At 35.2% G+C, this 18,746-nt stretch overlaps 4 protein-coding genes across 5 annotated transcripts; 2 read left to right on the forward strand and 2 right to left on the reverse strand.

The window, feature by feature from the left end:
* Positions 1-1,202: 1,202 nt before the first annotated feature.
* Positions 1,203-1,982, forward strand: LOC6642332 (dynein light chain 1, cytoplasmic). 2 transcript variants are annotated; one of them, XM_047010577.1, is made up of 3 exons: positions 1,203-1,284; positions 1,386-1,443; positions 1,504-1,982. In XM_047010577.1, exon 3 carries the CDS (start codon positions 1,538-1,540, stop codon positions 1,805-1,807), a length of 270 nt encoding a protein of 89 aa, XP_046866533.1. In that variant the 5' UTR covers positions 1,203-1,284; positions 1,386-1,443; positions 1,504-1,537; the 3' UTR covers positions 1,808-1,982. The 2 variants fall into 2 exon arrangements, with proteins under 2 accessions (XP_046866533.1, XP_023031654.1); XM_023175886.2 differs by lacking the exon at positions 1,203-1,284 and having other exon boundaries at positions 1,316-1,443.
* An 8,528-nt stretch (positions 1,983-10,510) lies between these two features.
* Positions 10,511-11,458, forward strand: LOC6642333 (pseudouridine-5'-phosphatase). Its single transcript, XM_002064884.3, has 2 exons — positions 10,511-10,685; positions 10,751-11,458. Exons 1-2 carry the CDS (start codon positions 10,619-10,621, stop codon positions 11,404-11,406), a joined length of 723 nt encoding a protein of 240 aa, XP_002064920.1. The 5' UTR covers positions 10,511-10,618; the 3' UTR covers positions 11,407-11,458.
* A 1,486-nt stretch (positions 11,459-12,944) lies between these two features.
* On the reverse strand, positions 12,945-14,084 carry LOC6642321 (probable pseudouridine-5'-phosphatase). Its single transcript, XM_002064885.3, has 2 exons — positions 13,927-14,084; positions 12,945-13,853 (listed from the first exon to the last, which is right to left on the reverse strand). Exons 1-2 carry the CDS (start codon positions 14,033-14,035, stop codon positions 13,078-13,080), a joined length of 885 nt encoding a protein of 294 aa, XP_002064921.1. The 5' UTR covers positions 14,036-14,084; the 3' UTR covers positions 12,945-13,077.
* Positions 14,085-14,117: 33 nt separating this feature from the next.
* On the reverse strand, positions 14,118-15,047 carry LOC6642322 (probable pseudouridine-5'-phosphatase). The gene has a single exon (XM_002064886.3). It carries the CDS (start codon positions 14,941-14,943, stop codon positions 14,212-14,214), a length of 732 nt encoding a protein of 243 aa, XP_002064922.1. The 5' UTR covers positions 14,944-15,047; the 3' UTR covers positions 14,118-14,211.
* Between the last annotated feature and the right edge of the window lie 3,699 nt (positions 15,048-18,746).

The following is an 18,746-nucleotide window of genomic DNA, read 5'->3' on the forward strand; positions in this document are numbered from 1 at the left end:
ATTAATAGTTAATTATACTTTCCTGTTTCACTTGTCTCTTCAGTTGTGTCTCGTGTTTTTCGAGGGTTTCTTTTCAAATTTCAATTTTTGGTTAAAAAACAAAACATTTTTGTTGTCACATAAGAATTTTTACTAAAAACGATGTGGAAAAATATTTGTCATAATTTAGATCATTATATTATAATAATTGATTGTATTATTGGATTGGTTTAATAACGTATATTACAGAAGTTAATAATATAACTAGAAAAGAATGAGCACTATGTACTTCTGGAGAGATAAATCTTTATCTAATTTGAAGAAAATTAAAGAAAGAAATTTGTATAAAATAATTTTGTCAATATTCCCAAAGCATTTTACAAATAAAAAACCATTTTCTTTATTTTGGTATGAGCTTAAGAAAATGTTGTAATAAATTAGTTTAAGATCCGTGATTTTCGGTATGTCGAAAAGATGATTTATGATTGATTGCTAGGTAATCCTATAAAATTATTACATTTAACCTATTCCTATTACTTGTTATTTGTTAAGATAATTTCCATAAAGTTAGAAATGCTTTAAAATGATTACAAATTCATTAAAAGGTTTTTTTTGACTCATTTTATTACAAGTTTATTGAAAAGGAGTTACTTTCGGATTTTCTGATAGTTGCACCTTCGATAGATAAGCTAAACCGATTTGTTATACTTAAGTTTATTTTAAATCAAACGAATTGATTTTTTAAGGAACTTAAACAAACATTTGTTTGAAGCGCTATGGTAAAATACAAAATTTTTATTAATTCCCATCCAACTTCTAGTTCATTTCAATACAAAAACTTTTCTTTTAGCTAGAGTATAAAGTAGGAGGAAATTAATGAATTTTCATATTAAGTGCAAATTCCGGCAGAGCAAAAGCAGGGGAAGTTCTTGTCATGCAATTGCTGGGCGATACGTTTTCATGTGATTTTATGGCGTGCCCGTAGTCAAACCTTTTTGGTTAAGTTTTCCGGTTACTTAATGTAATTTGCTGTCATGTAATAAATATCAATCTCATTTGTAAATCGAGTATGGCAACGCCTTTTGCTAATTTTAAAGATAGATTTCTTGCTAGGGATGGAGAGAAATATAGCTTAGCTTTTTACAGTGTGACCAGAGAGATATGACAAGCCCTGCCAGCGTTGCCATCTTGGCATTGTCAAGCTAAGTGGGTAGCACTGCTTTTACAGCTGTCATTGCTAAAAAGTGGAAGTCATTCCCAACAAAGAAAAGAAGAGAAAAGGTTCGAAATTACTAAAGGAAACAAGTAAGCCCGATTTACCAATCAATATAAATTTATATAATATAGTCTGGTATTCATAACTTAAAATTTTTTGTTTGCATTAAACTCATACAAAAACTCTGTAGACAAGACCCAATACTACACAACCTCTACCAAAAAAAGATAATTCACATACCATACAAGGTAAGAGTTAAGACATTTAATTAAATTTAACAATATTCAATACAATGCAGCGATTTGTAGAAACACGGACACAATACTTTATTGAAGCGTTACGATGTCGGATCGCAAGGCGGTTATTAAGAATGCGGATATGAGTGAAGAGATGCAGCAGGATGCTGTCGACTGTGCCACCCAAGCATTGGAGAAATACAACATAGAAAAGGACATTGCGGCATATATCAAAAAGGAGTTCGACAAGAAATACAATCCCACCTGGCATTGTATTGTCGGACGTAACTTTGGTTCATATGTGACGCACGAGACTCGTCACTTTATCTATTTCTATCTGGGACAGGTGGCCATTTTGCTTTTCAAGAGCGGTTAAGACACATTCGCATTCCCCGGCAGCCCGTTGAAAAGAGACAAAACTCAAAACACACACACCCACACAGAGAAAAACACACACACACACAACTCTTGATTTGAAATGGCATTTAAAGTTGTTTTGTAATTTGAAAAAAAGAGCCACACATATATATATATATATATATAGATAGATAGATGCAGATATAGATATAGATACAGATACAGTTGTATAGATAGAGATCAAAATAGTAGTCGCACATCACCCAAAAAAAAAAAAAAAAAAGCACACACAAACCACACATATATAAATAAATAGATGCAGATATAGATATAGATACAGATATAGATATAGATCAAAATGGTCGCACATCACCCAGAAAAAAAAAAAAAAACCAAAAAAAAACCACATCAATGTAACACAATTCTTGAGCTAAATTTGAAAAGATTACATCAACACATAATTAATTGATTGATTTACTTTCGATTTGAATTAAAACTGCCTGCCACCAGTTAAAAAAGTTTGTTTAAATTAATTGGAAATTACTTGGTAAAATTTACTTAAGAAAATCTGCCTAATTGAAATGTCTTTAATTGGCATTGGTTGGAATAATTTTCTTTTCCCACAGATATTTGTTAGACAAGTTCATTACAGTCTACAGACTGAAACTGGCCATTTTACACGTCGAAGTTGAAATAGCAGAGCTAAGTCTCATTAAGTCTTTCAATTAGCCTCAATTATAAGTTAGTTATTTATCTTTTCTTTAAGAAGATCTATTCTTTCGTCTCGAAATGTGCAAAGTAGTTGGTTCGATTCCATTATAAATAGTTTCCATTTAAATGGTTGAGGCCTTTAAGAAAAATTGGTCCGAGTAATTCCTTCAACTCATTTGTTTGTCATGCGTTTCCCCCCCTGATCGATAATTTTCGTTTGAGTTCATCATAAGGCAAACATTGTGCGGATGTTGGTCAAGATGGCAAGGGGAGAAGGTAGGAGAAGAAGTGGATACTAAGGGGAATCACCTGGTGATGGACATATAAAAATGGCTTAATTAACTTAATTAAAATATTGTTGCTGTCCTTGTTGTCGATGCTGATGTCGCTTCTGCTGCTGAAACTGCTTCCGGACTGTGGCATTTATGTATTTTTATTATCTCGTCGATTTTCACAATTTTCGGACCTTTTGGCCAGGACATTGCAGGTAATTATGCCAGGACGCACACGCAATAATAACAATAATATTAATAAAGTTGCAAAGAATGAAAAATATTTATTATTTTTGTATATGTACATCTTTCCCATCCCCCCCAGGTTGATTTTTACGATGCCCATTCCACCGAACTTTTGGCATCCTCTCTGGTTCCAACATATGCAAATTTTTCCTTTACTCTGAGCCGCTTTTACAGTTCGACGACTTTTGGCCTTCACATTGTTGGGAGACAGCTGACGCGATTTTCTGCATCCGCATCCTGCCCATACACGAATGATGAAAGGGTGAGGAAGGGGTCACACCATGTACCACAGGTACAGGTCAGTTCAGTTCAGTTCAGCTCAGACTGATTCTCATGCATATTGCATTGCTGGCTTAAATACAGGAATCCTTTTCCATCTTTTTTTTCATTTTTTTTTGGGGGGGTTTTTCGTTTGGATCTTTTGTTTATATGGAGCCAATAAAAATTTAAGTGCCCACGCACTTTAGGACTTCTCTGCAATCAGTTTTACGCTCTCTCGGGCAGGCTTTATTAATATTTTTTATGTTTGTCAATTTATGATAATATTTTTTATGTTCAAACATTAAAAAAAAACAAAGCCCCTGCTTCTTCATATATATAAAGGTAACAAGAAATAACATTATACAATTTATTTGGATTGTTATGCCCTTCTGACCCTACAATGAAATGGGAATGTGGATTTGTGTTCTATACTGCCTTCTGAAGTTTTGAAGATGTGAATTGAAGTCATTTCACTTCTCATGATAGCCAGCTGTTTTAGCCATTTGAATGGACTTCCTAACCGGGCACTGAGCGCTGAATACGAACAAGGGCCACAATTTTGTGTTGAGTCTGCGCAATTGTGTTCATGAGTCGAGGAGAACGCGTTTCTCTCCAGCGAGTGTAGATGGCGCCAGATATTTGAAGTTCTCGTTGCAAATAGATTTTCTTGTAATTTTTTAGACTAGATTTTTCAAGTAACTCAAATTGTTAGTTTGAATTGATGTTAACTATGCTAATTACATTTTCTTTATTAATTTCTGTTTGATAGATTTGTTACTTATGCGAATAATGTAGCCTTATCTACTATATATAAGTTCTATCTTTAGGTCACATCCAACTCACTCATTCCGCACAATGTGCAGTTGTAGATCAAAGTTTGTGCAATTAACTAATTTTATATTGTTCAATCTTTATATATGTACATATGTTGTTTATTTTAATTTATTTATAATGAGAGATAAATGGATTAAATGGTCTAGCCAATTTACAACGCCAAAAAAAGTCGGGATGATTATAAAGCATTATGCATTTATGTCATGACAAATTCTGAAAGTTCAAAAAAACGTTAATTGTTAATACATTTAAGAACTGAAGATTTTTAAATTAACGTCTTAGTCTTGCGTTTTTCACAATTAAAATTAATCCAACTTGGGTCGAATCGTCATGGTAATAGATATGTATTCAGAATTTTCATTTCAAATGGCCGACTTCAGCTAGCTTTAAAAAGATAACCAATTAGACTAAAATTAAATTTGAATTCAATGTTAATTTTTATATATTTTAATTGATATCGCTTTACCAATATCGATCGAAAGTAATTTTTTTGTCGCTTACATTTTTGTCTATTTAAAAGTTTGTTTCAAATACAACTGAAATGAGAAGCTGTCAAACATAAAAAAAAGTTGCTAGTATTTCTATGTGTTTCGGATTCTGTTTATATTGTTAGTGATAAGCGAACAAGGAATTGACTCTCTCTCTGTCTCTTTCTCTTTCTCTCTCTCTCTCTCTCTCTCTCTCTCTCTCTGAACTATACTAAGCAGTATTTTATACAGATAACGGCAACGCAATTGATAGGTCATCAAAATTATAAATATAATCGAATGATATTATGGAGAGCATTTCTTGATAGACGTAATTGTTAGCTAATTGTATATACATATAAAATATATATACATATGTATGTAGTAAGTAGAACTAAAAATTGTTTGCCAATGTTTATATACTCTTCCAAAAGGCTAATTCAATTCAATATATGCTTTATATCCAAATTATTACGTTTAGCTTAAAGCTAGCTAATTTTCCTTCATACAGAGTTTGGGCTTATTTTAAATCTGTGCAGCTAAGATAACGTATTTGCATAGAATTTATTTTGAACATTGTTTGAAATATTTAGATAGTAAAGGAAAATGGATGAGAAACTTGTAGTTAATTCCAAAGGGACTATTATGTGCTTAAGTTAATAAAATAGACTGAAAAAATGCCAAAGAAAAATTTCGTTTTTCTGAACAAAATGATTTCACTTCTTCTATATTAGCTGTATGATAAATTCGCCGTAGAATTTTCAAAGTTGGCCATAATAATTAAGTAAATTATTATAGAAACTAATACTAAACTATGTTACAATCGCTAAGAAAAAGATGCAACATAGATCCAAGCCTGATAATGTAAGGAACGACTTAACTTTTAGAATAATTTTTCTGTAGTTTGCAACTATTTTCAACGTTTTCTTTATTATTGTCTCTTGATGAAAGAAAAGAAGAACATACCAAATGAAAACTATTGTAAAACAGATAGATATCCTGAAGCTAATGTGAAAATATCTATCTCATTAATCGTAGTCAGTTACTAAAAAAAAAAAAAAACTTGACCCTTATTTGCAATTTAAACTAGAAACAAGTTTTATAATTTATTGTCAGCAGCTCTGACCTCAATATCAAATTACACTATATAACTTAACCCACACACACACACACACACACACACACACACACACACATAAGCACAACCACTGCGTACAAAAAGAATAATGGTAACAATTGCAAATGCAATAGATACAAATGTAATTGCATTTCACTTTGTTTGCATTTGCAGCTGAGGCGAAAGGCTAGAAAAACCAAACCAAACCAACCGCAGGAAAAACACATGAACATATGTCTGTATCCATACAACTTTGTCTACCATTGTGTGTGTGGGTGGCATTTTTGCCCCCACTTGTGGCAATTATTGTTATTATTTTTATTTTATTTGTTTGTTTTTTTTTGTCCTCCGTTGTTCATTTGTAACTCTGAGGGCAAGAGAAATTCAGCAACAAAGCGGGTCACTTGTTATGACCATGGCAAAGTCAACACTAGACCAAACTGACAATGACAAAAACGACAAAAAGAAAAAAATATATAAAACAATGAAAACAGAAAACTTAATGAAACATAAACAAAAAAGGAAAGAGCAACTTCTCTTACGCCAAACAATAATAAAAACCAGTAGACAGTTGGGGAAAAAAATATAGAAAATTTACAAATTTGCTGAGCAATTAAATAAAAGAAATTTTTGTTTTTTTAATCACTAATAAAGAAAAATCTACAGTAGTTTGGCCTTGAGTTGATTACAATCTAAAATCGGAGGCATTAAGTCTGATTGTGTTATACGACTTTGTTATTAACCCATTGGGGTTAACAAATTTTCTACTAATTACTTTTTGCCTTGCGAAATTGATAACGATAGCCATAGTGAGCAATAGCGATACTGAGTTGAAACTGATTAAAACGGAATGAAATAGTTGTCTCAATTTTCAGTTTAAGGGGCAATCTTATAAAGAAAAAATTAATGTGAGCAGTTTGTCTATTTATATACTACCAGAGGTCATCAGACATTAGGTCTTTAGAATTTCAATGACTTTGAGCCGTCTAATATTAAAAGTTTTAATAAAAATAAATTCTTAATTTATTTATTTTTTTCTCACCTATTCGATATAAGATGTAAGACGTTTGTTTAATTCTCGTGTAGTTATTGACAAATATAGCTAATTTGGATATATCTGTTTTTATGTTGTTGTTGACGTCAGCAGAAAGATTGGATTTTACTATTTGTTTGATTTATTTTGTCCATTAGCAAATTTAATTCACACAAGTCATTAAAACTTAAAATAGGCTTAGATATTCTGACAAGTAGATTGAGACAAGTGCATAGAATGTTTTAAAATAACATTGATTTTTTTTATCCTTTGTTATAATCTTGTCTTTGTTAATCTCAAGTGTTTAATCTGTACATAATTGCTACATGATTGATAATAATTAAAAGTGATTAAGGCAACTGTCAGGAGTTTAAAATTAATACTTGAAAATTTTATTGGTTTATTCGTCTAAAGTGAAAACGAAGCCTTTTTTTATGGTATTCTTGTGTAGGAACTTTCAATTCGCATTGTCATAATCAAAATAACTACGCTAGTGTTAACTTTTTTTGTATTCGTGCTAGAAAGATTTCATCGTATATCACAAAGGCACTCAGAAAATAAATTGTGTGGGCTTGACTAAAAATTTCCCTACAGATAATCGCACACATAAACAATAATAATAGTAGCAGGGTAAAAGAAAAAATAAAATATAAATAAATGAAAATTTCTCTACAGAAGGAGGATTCTTTTTGAGAGCTTCCGTTGGAGCCACACATACACACATACACATAGACTCACAGGATGCTGCATGCATCGCTGGCGGACGGAAACTTGCCTCGTCTTTTTCGGGGCGTGATGAATGAGCAACCGGGGCAAAAGCCCACGCAGAACGAACTCCAAGAGAGTCTCTTATGCTGGCGTCGATTTTTCATTTGGAACTTGTCTCTAGCTCTCTAGCGGCTCCCTGACCATTTTCATTGTCGTCATGGGTTTTTTTCCTTCTTCCTTTTTGCATTTTTCTTTACATTTTCAACTAAGCTCCTGTCTTGGCTTGGACTCGATTTTGGTTTTGGTCTCGGTTTGGTGGACATTTGTCGTTTTAAATCTTCCTCTCTTGCTCTCGACCCCCCACCCATTCGTTTCCTTTCTCTTAGTAGTTTGGATTTTCGTGTGGGTTTTTTGTGTTTTTTTTTCGGTTTGTTTTCTTCTTTTCTTTTGTTATTGTTGCCGTTTGATAAATTGTGCGCCTTTCGTTTTGACACATGTCAGCGTTTGTCTGCCAGTTGTGAGAAGGCCTATATGCATGGTTGGTATGGGTATGTGTGTATGGGGTACATTCATTACATAGGCTGGCTTTTATTTGCTCATTTTGTGTTTTATTCTGGGGGGGCAGATTGGAAGGTTATTGTACTTTTCAATTGCCAGACTAAAGACAATTAAAGCATTAAAGAAAGAGAAAAACAACAAGGTTGTAATAGATTGGAGATACACTTTTTGCAAATGAAAATTAATAGCTTTTCCATTGCAAAATCTAAAGGTAAATGCGTATATTTTTTTCTTTTAAGTCCTGCAAAAGCTGAGAGTAAAAAGTATTTTACAAAAGCATAGCATACTTTTAAGAGTAAACACTAAAATTCCAGCAAGTCCTTTCTTATTATTATGTATTTGAGTTTAATTATTATCAAAAATAAAGTTGAAGCACTGACAGATTGTATTACCAATTAAAGATTTGTGGATACTTCAGATCGGCTGCAGCAACCTTTGACCTTTGAATGACCCCGTAATGTATATTTAGTCGTAGATTTCAAATGTATCTTTTGTAACTTCTGTTGTTGTTGCTTGCAGTCAACTTGTTGACATTTTGCTGCTTGTCACAAAACACAAACTGACAGCAGAGGGCGACCCAAGTGTTGCGAATGACTCGGAACCTGAACCTAAAACCTAAATACTATGCCCGAGCCCGAACTCGAGCCTGAGCCTGAGCCGGGCACAACATATCCTGTCAGCCTCTGTCCGTGTCCATGTCCATGTCCATGTCCGTGTCAGGCGTCACTTTATGCGCCTGACAGCGGCAACAATTTTATTTACTTAATTTGGCTTTAGTTTGTCATTTATTTACTTGTTTGCCACAACAACAGGCTGCCAAGTCTGGCCTGGTCTACCCATCTCTCTCACTCATTCACTCATTTTGTGTCTCTTTCACACACTTCTAGTCTTATCTCTATCTCGGCTACCTCGACCCTGTGTTTGTTTGTGTGTGTGTATGTGTGTCTATGTGTGTGAATGTTCGTTCGTGTGCGTCTCTAATGTCTGTTGTTGTCACTTTGATGCTGACGTGCAGTGTGGCCTTTGTTGCGCTTTGCTTTCTTTTTTTTTTGGGGGTAGGGTATATGGAATTCCTCATTACATTGGTGACTCTAAGGCAAAATATGGACATACGATTGAGAGTTAATCTAACTTTATTGAAAATAAATAAAGTCAAGAGTTTTGTCAAAAACTTTAGAATAAGTTATGACGGTCTTGTTGGTTTGTTTAAAATTTTCTACTTTAGCTTCTAAAATCTATAAGTCAAGTATTTGTATGTAGTCATTTGATTATGCTATACAGCTACACAGTGTGACAAAAATGTTAAGAATTGAAAGTAAAAATGTAGACCCAAGGTATCTGATTAGCATCTAAACTTAACTTAACTTAGAGTTTAAAAACTATATGTAAAGTTCCACCTTTAGTTTTATAATTTTTACACCTGCATACAACAGTTGTTACCATTAAATTTAAATATCTTATGGGAGAAGATAATACTAGCTTCAATCTAATTAGTTTTCTTGTCTCTCGTAACTCTCACTCATATATGTATTTCATATACTTCTTTCTCCTTTGAATTCAAATTGAGAGTATAAACTGTTTCGTTGTCAAGTCAATTGTAACCCAGTTCCCATTCCCATTCTGTTCTATTTGTAACATTTTGTGACACATTTTGTGCTGCCCGCACTTTATTGCATATCGTTGTCGCTGAATGTTGTCGGAACGTGCCATTGAATTTTTTATGAAAATTTAGAGAAATACGGTTTTTTTTTCTTTGTATTCTTGCTGATTTTTCTTGTTACACTTTGGCACTTTAATTAAATATTTATTTCAATCATTTTGGGGACAAAAACACATGAGCAAAATCCAAGCGGTTGAGTAAGATCTCATGCTCAGATGTTGTGATAGGGCCGCACTAACATTTGTCATTATACATTAATAGCGGACCATTAATCTTTTTGCCCGGACAAAATGAATGAATAGAGGTGGGAAAAAAGAAAGAGAGGGAATGAGGTTGGTAGTAGCTATGAGTCTGAGTCTGTCGTATACAAAACCGTTAATTAATGTACGCCATTTAGCTGGAAAATTGCAAAAGGGAGGCAGTCATACACACATACAGACATACTCACATATGTACATATATACATATATGTGGACATCATAATGAGCGGCAATTTCATGTATGTCCCTTGTCCCCATCCTTATCCTTTTTGTGTGTGTCTGTGTGTGTGTGTGGGGGTCGTTGTCGCCACCGCAAACAAGCAAAAGGCCAAAGCCAAAGCCTGTAGGCTTTACTGCCCAGCAGGTATGCTTGATTAATGCTTTATAACAAGGCAAAATCCTCTCCCGACCCTCTACACTTTGCCCGCTGTCGCCATCATCATGCCTGCGTTTTAACATTAATTTAGTGGAATGCTGTATAAGGACTTTGAAAAGGACTTTTCGCAAACGTCGACACATGTTAAATTTCAGGCAACAATTCGTTTCATCAAACTAAGTTTGCGTTTGAGTTTTTTGTAACTTTAAATTGTCAGTGTAATTATTACTCGTCTTTGTTAATTTCAAATTTTTAATGTTATAAAAAACCAAAAATAAAACTTTGAAAAATTCAACAGATGGGCAGCTAGAATCTCATTTATTAGTAATGGCGGCTAAACCACGCTTCAGTCCAGTCACTCATGTCATCTTCGATAATGATGGAACCTTAATGGGTAAGCGTTATCTGTCACTCTGGCACTCTCTTATCACAATCATCTATTCTACTCATTCTTAACAGATAGCGAGAATATTTTTGCAAGTGCCATGAATAATATTCTGGAAAAGTTTGGGTATACCTATACCTATGAAATGAAATTAAAATATATGGGCAAACCGGGTACAGAGATTGCCAAATCTTTGATTAAGCAACTTGACTTGCCCATATCAAAAAAGGACTTTATGAAACTGTTGGCGGTCATTATAAAGACAAGTGCCCAGAATGTTAAACTAATGCCTGGAGTCAGAGATCTTCTACTCCATTTGCATGAGTATAGGATTAATATGGCTATAGCCACAAGTTCATCGAAGGCCACCTTTGACATCAAAGCTAAGCCGCATTGTCGACTAATGCCTGTCTTCCATCATGTTGTTTGTGGTGATGATCCGGAACTGATGCGTGGTCGGGGTAAACCTAAACCGGATATATTCTTTCTAGCCGCTTCACGCTTTAATCCACCGCCTCGACCCGAGAATTGTTTGGTATTCGAAGACTCACCAAATGGCCTTCAGGCGGGTGTAGCTGCAGGCATGCAAGTAGTCATGATACCCGATCCCCGAGTGCCATATAAACTAAGAAAAGGAGCCACCCAAGTGTTGGACTCCATGGCTGACTTCGATCCAGAGGATTTTGGTCTGCCCGCTTATGATTGTTGTTCGAAATTCGAATTCGGCTAACATTTGTTTTAACCTAGAATATATTAAATATATGTCTATCTTTTTTTTTAAACTATCTTTTTTCTCTTCTCTTCCTTTCCTCTTCATGGATAAAAAATCTCTTACTATCTAAACTCCTACGGCATTCGGCTTGCTTAATTAAATTAAGAAATTAAAAACCCTACAGAATTTGTTTGAACATCATACTTCTAGAGAGTTTGTGATTATATTTTGCACTTTCATTTTTCTTTTTTTTTTTTTTGTTCTTTTCATCATTCTTTTTCTTTGTTTTGCTTTGGTTTTCATTCTGAGCTTTTTGCCCTTGAGTGCTTCCTGTGGCGTTCGTTCATTAGGTAAAACGGAAGCTTGCGGGGAATAAGGAGTGAAAAAATAATGATTATAAAATGAAACGAGAGAAAAAAAAATGCGAAGCAAATGCTCAGCACTCTCATAGTCAAAGTCTAAAGAGTTAAAAGGTTTATTCACTTTACTTTTATGACGGGATAGACACACAATTTGAAGCAGCAGCAAGTTAGCAGACTGACTGGCTGGCTGACTGGTTGGTTGTCGGCTGGTGAACATTAAGTAATTATAAGTTGCTCCAGAGTTTGGCAGAAAGTTGCAAGTTGGCATCTGTATGCAACTACTCGAACAGACACACACACACACACACACTTGTATACCATACATATATCTATCAAAGTACACACGTCGTATGCGTAATGTGTTGAATAATTAAATTGTCAAACAATTGAAAATGAAGAAGTGGAAATAGAAGAAGTCAAAACGTCGAGATGATGATGTTGATGACAGGAAAATGTTGAAATTTACTTACGATTTATTGTCTAGCTCATCCTGTTTAGAGAAATATCCACAATAGACAAAAGAACCCATAAACGCTTAATCATCTTTAATTGAAATGCATTTGATGACATAGCCAAAAATTCCCCTATTCACATACATACCTCGATATTTATAAAGAATTTAAATTGTTTTTTGGTGTTAGCCGTGTATGTGCATGCATTATTTATAATGCTTTTTAATCTGCATTTTCCATTTGCATTTTGATTTCAATTCAATTTCCTTGACATTTTCAATGATTTTTCAATTAGAATTATCATTTTGATTATTTCGTTTTTTTTTTTGCTCTCTTCTATTATTATCAATTTTCTATCTCAAATAGCTCCGTCAATATGAACAAATTTAATTGGAAATCAACAAATAGCTAAACATTTTTGTTTCATCTAAACAAAAATAAGTTCTAGCTCATCTCAAATATCACACACACACACAGACAGACACTCAATGTATGTGAATGCTTTGAATGATTCATTGGGTGTGAATGGTAAAAGCTTTTATGTAGATTAACCACAAAGCCATTCAAATTGTTATTTTAATATGAATGAATATGCTGCCTCTGGATTTGTTGTAGTAAATTGATATGCAACTATTTGGAGTGTTTGCATTTCTATATTTCAATTGGAAAAAACATTTACTATATCTAGGTTAACCTTAAAAATGTTGAAAAAGTTTCGTTATTAAATATTCAATACATTAAATTTAAAGTACAATACCGAAAATTTTAATGAAACGAAATATAGGGATACAAAGTAAGCAGATCTGCAGACGATTTTTGCTATAGATATGAAATCACAGTTCAAATAAGAAGAAGAGAATTTCAGTTACTCGGATTTATTCTTGCTCTTCTTCCCCTGCTTGTTCTTCGTTGGCTTCTGAGGCTTCATCTTTTACTGACTTCACCGAGTTTCGTCTTGGACCCTTTGTCTGCTTACTTTTGCGTTGCTTGGTTTTCTTTACAGGACTTGGTGGTGGCTCATCGCATTTGTAGGGTGGTATGCCAAACTCCTCGGGTTGAAATTCTTCGAGCGTCTCTAGACGCTTTGTAGCCAACTCAGACCAGCAACAAGGCAAATCCCTTTCGGCTGGCATGATCACAGGCAAGCGAGCATCGTTAGCTGCCTGCAGACCCTTAAGACTGCCATCGAAGACTAAAGTGGAATCTCTAGTGGCCTCGCCCAGATGATGCATGGCCTTCAAGAGGATGTCTGGTTCTGGTTTGGGCAACGAATTGACCAAATCGGGATCATCTGCACACAATATGGTACAAAAGAGCTCGAAGAGCTCCTCCTGGCCACGTATCTTTTTCAAAAAGAGCTCACTTGGACACGAGGTCACGAGGGCCATGCGTATGCAACATTTATCAAGATGCCGCAGTAGTTTCTCCACACCGTTCATTAGTGGAGGATTTGCTATCATTTCGGCGGCGCGTTCATTGACCAATAATAGAAACATTTCCCACGACAATGGGATTTTACATTTGTGGCAAATCAATTCGGCCATCTCCTGGGTTTCCATGGCTGCTATTCGCATCAGAAGAGCTTCCGGTATTGTGCGATTATAGCTGGCAACCAATTCGATGCAGGCGCGTTGATAAATGTGACGTGTGTCTAGGTCAGCCAGTTGACGAAAATTCTTATTTTCAAGAGTTATGCAAAGGAAATATTCAATTTCATATCTCACCAAACACTGCGCTTTCTAGATCGAAAATGCAATTCACCACAGATGGGGCACAGCAGCGGGCACATCCTGGCGGCGGTTTGCGGCAACTACTACAATTTCTTTTACACATGGCCAAAAATGTTTAAAATCAAATTTATTTGTTACAATTGAACTGACTAAAAATTTATTAAGCAAATAATGACAATAGAGACTAAGAAGGGTCTAAGGGAACCTAAAGTCCACTGTATTTATATCCAAAATTAATTCAAAAACAAGTCATTCGTAAAACAATTTGCAATCAACTAATTATTTCATTTCGAGTGGCCTCAAACCAAAATACTGCGGCCTGAAAGCCTCCATAGAGCGTAATCTTAGCGTGGCAGGAGCACTCAGTTGTGTTGATAGCAGAGGATCGGGTATGAGCACCACTTGCATACCAGCCGCCAGTCCAGCCTGCATGCCCAACAGCGAATGTTCAAAGACCAAACAACGTTCCGGCCGTGGTTTATCTTCGAAACGTGAGGCGGCCAATAGGAATATATCTGGAGCAGGTTTACTAAGCTTCACCTCCGAATCTGAGCTGCCAAAGACTGCGTGATGAAAGCACTGAAAAAGTTCCTTATGCGGACGAGCAATCAACTCGTAAAACTCTCTCGTTGAGCTACTCCCGATTGCCATGGGCACGTGGGTGGCCTGCAAATGACGTAACAAACGTTCGACCCCTGGCCTCAAGTTGACCTTATGCATCTGATCTCGACTGTGTATGCGCAGCAGTCGCTGAAATTGCGCCCGACTGTAGGGTAAGTCATAGCTGGCTATTATCATATCCGCTATCTCTGACATATGTTTACCCATACATCGTACTTTCTGGTCAAATCCATAGATATGGCCAAAGGGATCGAGTATCTTTTGTACTGTCTGTGTATACAAACGATCGCTATCGATTAGCAGCCCATCCAATTCGAAAATACAATGGGTTACAGGCTGAAAGCAACATTGTCGCGAAGATGTTTTGGCAACCAGTTCCGATTCTGCCATTTTTAAAATGTTTTAATATTTTTTTTTTCGAAACAATTTATTTTTTAATTTTTTACTCGAAATTTTGATAGATTTAACTAAATGTGCTTTGTTTGATTTTAAAAAGTATTGTACAAAATTTCAACAATAAAATTAAATACACAAAGATAATTTGTTGTTTAGTTGGCCGGTCCATATTGAGGTGAAAGTAAAGTAATAAAATTTTGTAATTTTGTATACATTATTTGGTCTCTAAAGGTCTAACAAATCCGGTTCCACCGTTCTACAACAAAAACATGGAGAGATTTAAGAAAGAAATTTAGACCTAACATTGAGAGACTGAGGACTACATCCACATAAGGTTATTTTTTGTATCTGGATTTCCTGCAGCGATTCCAGAAAAAGATTGAAGTACCTTCTCATAACATCCTTAACATCCCGTCAGTTAACTGCGAGATTCCGAGGTATCCTTGGCTAGGAACCCATGATAATGTTCTGGCCCTCAATCTGCTGGACAACAGTCAGACGTCTGAAAAGATTTTACCCATCTGACTTGCCATTTAGACTTAAGACGGACCGCTATGTTATGTTTACCTCTCTAGACTTCGCTTTTATTTAGTTTTTGAAGTTGACCTCGTTGACTCTTCTCACCATGGTAAAGCTTATCGAACTACCCAGCTTACTTTTAGGATGGTAAAATGTGGAGATTGAGACACTTTACTGCTTGTTGAACATCTGTATTTATATATTGTATAGGATTATAAATTTATACATCGTTTCTAGTTTTCTACATATGTAGTTCTTTGATATATGAATCGGGAAACTAATATATCGCTGAGTTGTACCTTAATAAATGTGTGTTAATTTACATTAAAACAGATTAAAGTTTCATTCTTGGTACTTGTAAGTAGTTAATAATTAGTTTACATTTAAAAAAATGTTAATAAAAATAGAAACAAGATCACATTTAAAATATTAGCCACTAAATCATTAAGGAGTTGTTCCTTATAAAGATTCTTACTAATAATTTTTTCAGTGCTTAAGATTGCTTGAGTTTATTGGATGTTTTATGCCAAGTGTTCACTTGTAGATACATTAGTTTTCGATAGAGAATTATTTCTGGATATTGGGGCTATCAAGTGCCTGGTAATTAAGTGTATATGAGTATACACACATCGGATATGAGCACCACTTGCATACCAGTCGCCAGTCCATCCTAATTTAATTGAGTATATACACATAATTACAAAAACTTCATCACTTTGTAATTTATTCTTAGACATTTGGCATTGCATTTTTAATTTTTTTCGATTCTATGGAAAAATATGAAGTTTTTTTTTTTTACTGTTCTCAACCTTTTCCATATTTAGAGCTCAATTTCATCTATTGTCAAAAGAAAATATTTTCCATGATACATAACAGAGGCCAATAGGCCACCTTTTAAAAAGTGCTTTTAAAAGTTCTATTGTTGTTGTTTTAAATTTTCTAAGTTTAATTCAACGTATGAGTGCTGAAATAGAGTTCATGACATTTGCGGCCCAAGTCTAATTGACGCCAACAAATTTTAATTAAACTATTTCTGACTTTGTGACGTGCCATTTAAAATAGTTTGGCAACTTTTAGGACTTCTCAATGTGCAGATGACTCAGAGAGTAGTAAAAGCAGCAGCAACAGCAGCTGTTGCAGCTGTAGGAGTTGTCGTCTTTTGTGATGCTTGGATTTGAGGAAGTTTTTCTTTATTTTCTTTTCGATTTTTCTTCAAATTTTTTCTTGGGGACCACTGTACGTCTAATGCATGCCATGCACGCTCTGGATTTTGGTTAGGACGCCTGTTGTTACAAAGTTGCGTAATTGATTAAGCAGTTGCCAACAAGCCAAGACAAACCGAGTGAGGGCAAGACGGTGCGCCGACACGTCGCCAAAAACTTTTCTCAACGTGATGGTTGGAGACTGGATGGGGAAACAAAGCTGAATGGACGAATTGTGGCGACAGTTGATCCCTGGCTGAAAGTTAGAGCAGGTGGCAACATGACTGAGAGCATGTGAATTAGTCTAATCAGGTAATTCTGTTCTATAGAAAGAAAAATCTAACCGTAACCACTAATGCAAACCTCACACTCTGTCATTGTATAGCGCCTTTTCTCTTTTTTTGGTCAATAAAATGCCTTTAATTAATCGGGAAAACTGCGTCAGCTGTTACCAGACACACACACACAATAGTAAAGGGAGCAACAAAATGAGAGAAAACACGGACATTGGACAGCCATTTGAATGCAGTCAGCAAACGAGGATGAATTGTGCGCATAAATTATGCAGCTAACCAATTTCAGGGCCTTTGGTTTTTTGGCCACAGGACAATATGTTGTAAACGTTTAATTTGCACGCGTCTCTAATCGCCGCTGTCCTGGCAACGTGTGCCTCTGCATCAGTTGCCCACATTCAGTCCACAATTCTCATACCATTCAACCAGTAATTGCGTTCATTGAATTGTTAACAGGTCTGGTTGTCTACGGCCCACAAAACCGCAACTCTTGCAGCGGCAGCTAAAAGCCGTTGTTATCCTTGTGGTCGGCAACGGCAGCGGCGGCAATAGCAGCAGAGGCAACTGCTCTGTTTTAGGTCCCTTGAGTTGATTTCCAACGGCTACGGCCCATTGGGAATTGAGTTCAGTTCTATTGCCGCCTGACTGCCCCCGTGGAAATCCCGGTCAATGCACATCAAACTTTTCTGGCTCGTTCTCTCAGTCTTTCTCTGCATTTGGCATTTATTGGTATTGTTCCAATTAAAGTTCGACTTGGTCATAAAATATGCAAGCCAAAAAATCCACGAAAGCACGTAAAAAGTTCAGATGACTTTGCCAAGCGAAATCCTCATAGAGAGAGAGCCGAGCAGAGACACATTAATGCGTTACGGTCAATGGTTTTGACTGCAGCAATTGAGACCGAGAGCAGATTGTGAGCATTCATGTTTGGCAATGGAAGGTAATAAAATGTTCAGATAGATGTTCGATGTTATAGCACATTTTCACGAATAAATTGGAAAACCAAACAAATAAAAATATTGAGCTCATTTTTTTTCTTCATAAAATGGAAAACATATTCAGTACACGATGGTATTTTGTCCTAGAAAGATCTGGTAACAAAAACTAGAAACTGTTTTTTACCCACTTGGCTTACGGCCAAGTTCGCAAAACTTTTTATTTAAATTTTGTAAAATATAAAAACTAATTTTTTAAAGTTAGTAAGAAAAAAATGTAAAAAAACTGTGTTAAAAACTTTTTTTATCCTAATCAAAACCTCAATGGAGCCAGAAACTATTTAGAATATCGATGAAAATATTACCCAACAATAATTATAAAATTATTCCAGAAAGTCTTAATATCATGGAACTAATAATTCATGTTATTATTTATTTGTGAAAGACTATTATATTTTTAAAATATAATATTTTCTGCAAATGCCTAGTGTCTAAAAAATACTCGACAAAACTTTGTAATAAACTTTTCAAATCTCAACAGGCTAATAGATCACTTTGTGCGACAAATACTCTGTCTAATCAGTATTAGACATTGTGAAGTCAAGGCCATTGGGAGGATCGGTTTTCATTCTTAACTTCCATTTACTAAACCTTTAACTGGAGGCCTTTGAAGCAGATGCCATTCTCTTTTTTTGGATTTAGGAATCCAGTTTGTTGGCTTAGGAAAAAGACTCCCACTCTTTGCACGCCTCCTGCAAAAACAGAACCTTTTTTTAGTCGCCGCCGGGAATCGGAATACAAAATTAAATAAATACCACATAACCAATAGCTGACGGCAATTCCGGGTC

The sequence above is a fragment of the Drosophila willistoni genome (genome assembly GCF_018902025.1).
Source record: "Drosophila willistoni isolate 14030-0811.24 chromosome 2R unlocalized genomic scaffold, UCI_dwil_1.1 Seg167, whole genome shotgun sequence".
Taxonomy (NCBI): Eukaryota; Metazoa; Arthropoda; class Insecta; order Diptera; family Drosophilidae; genus Drosophila; species Drosophila willistoni.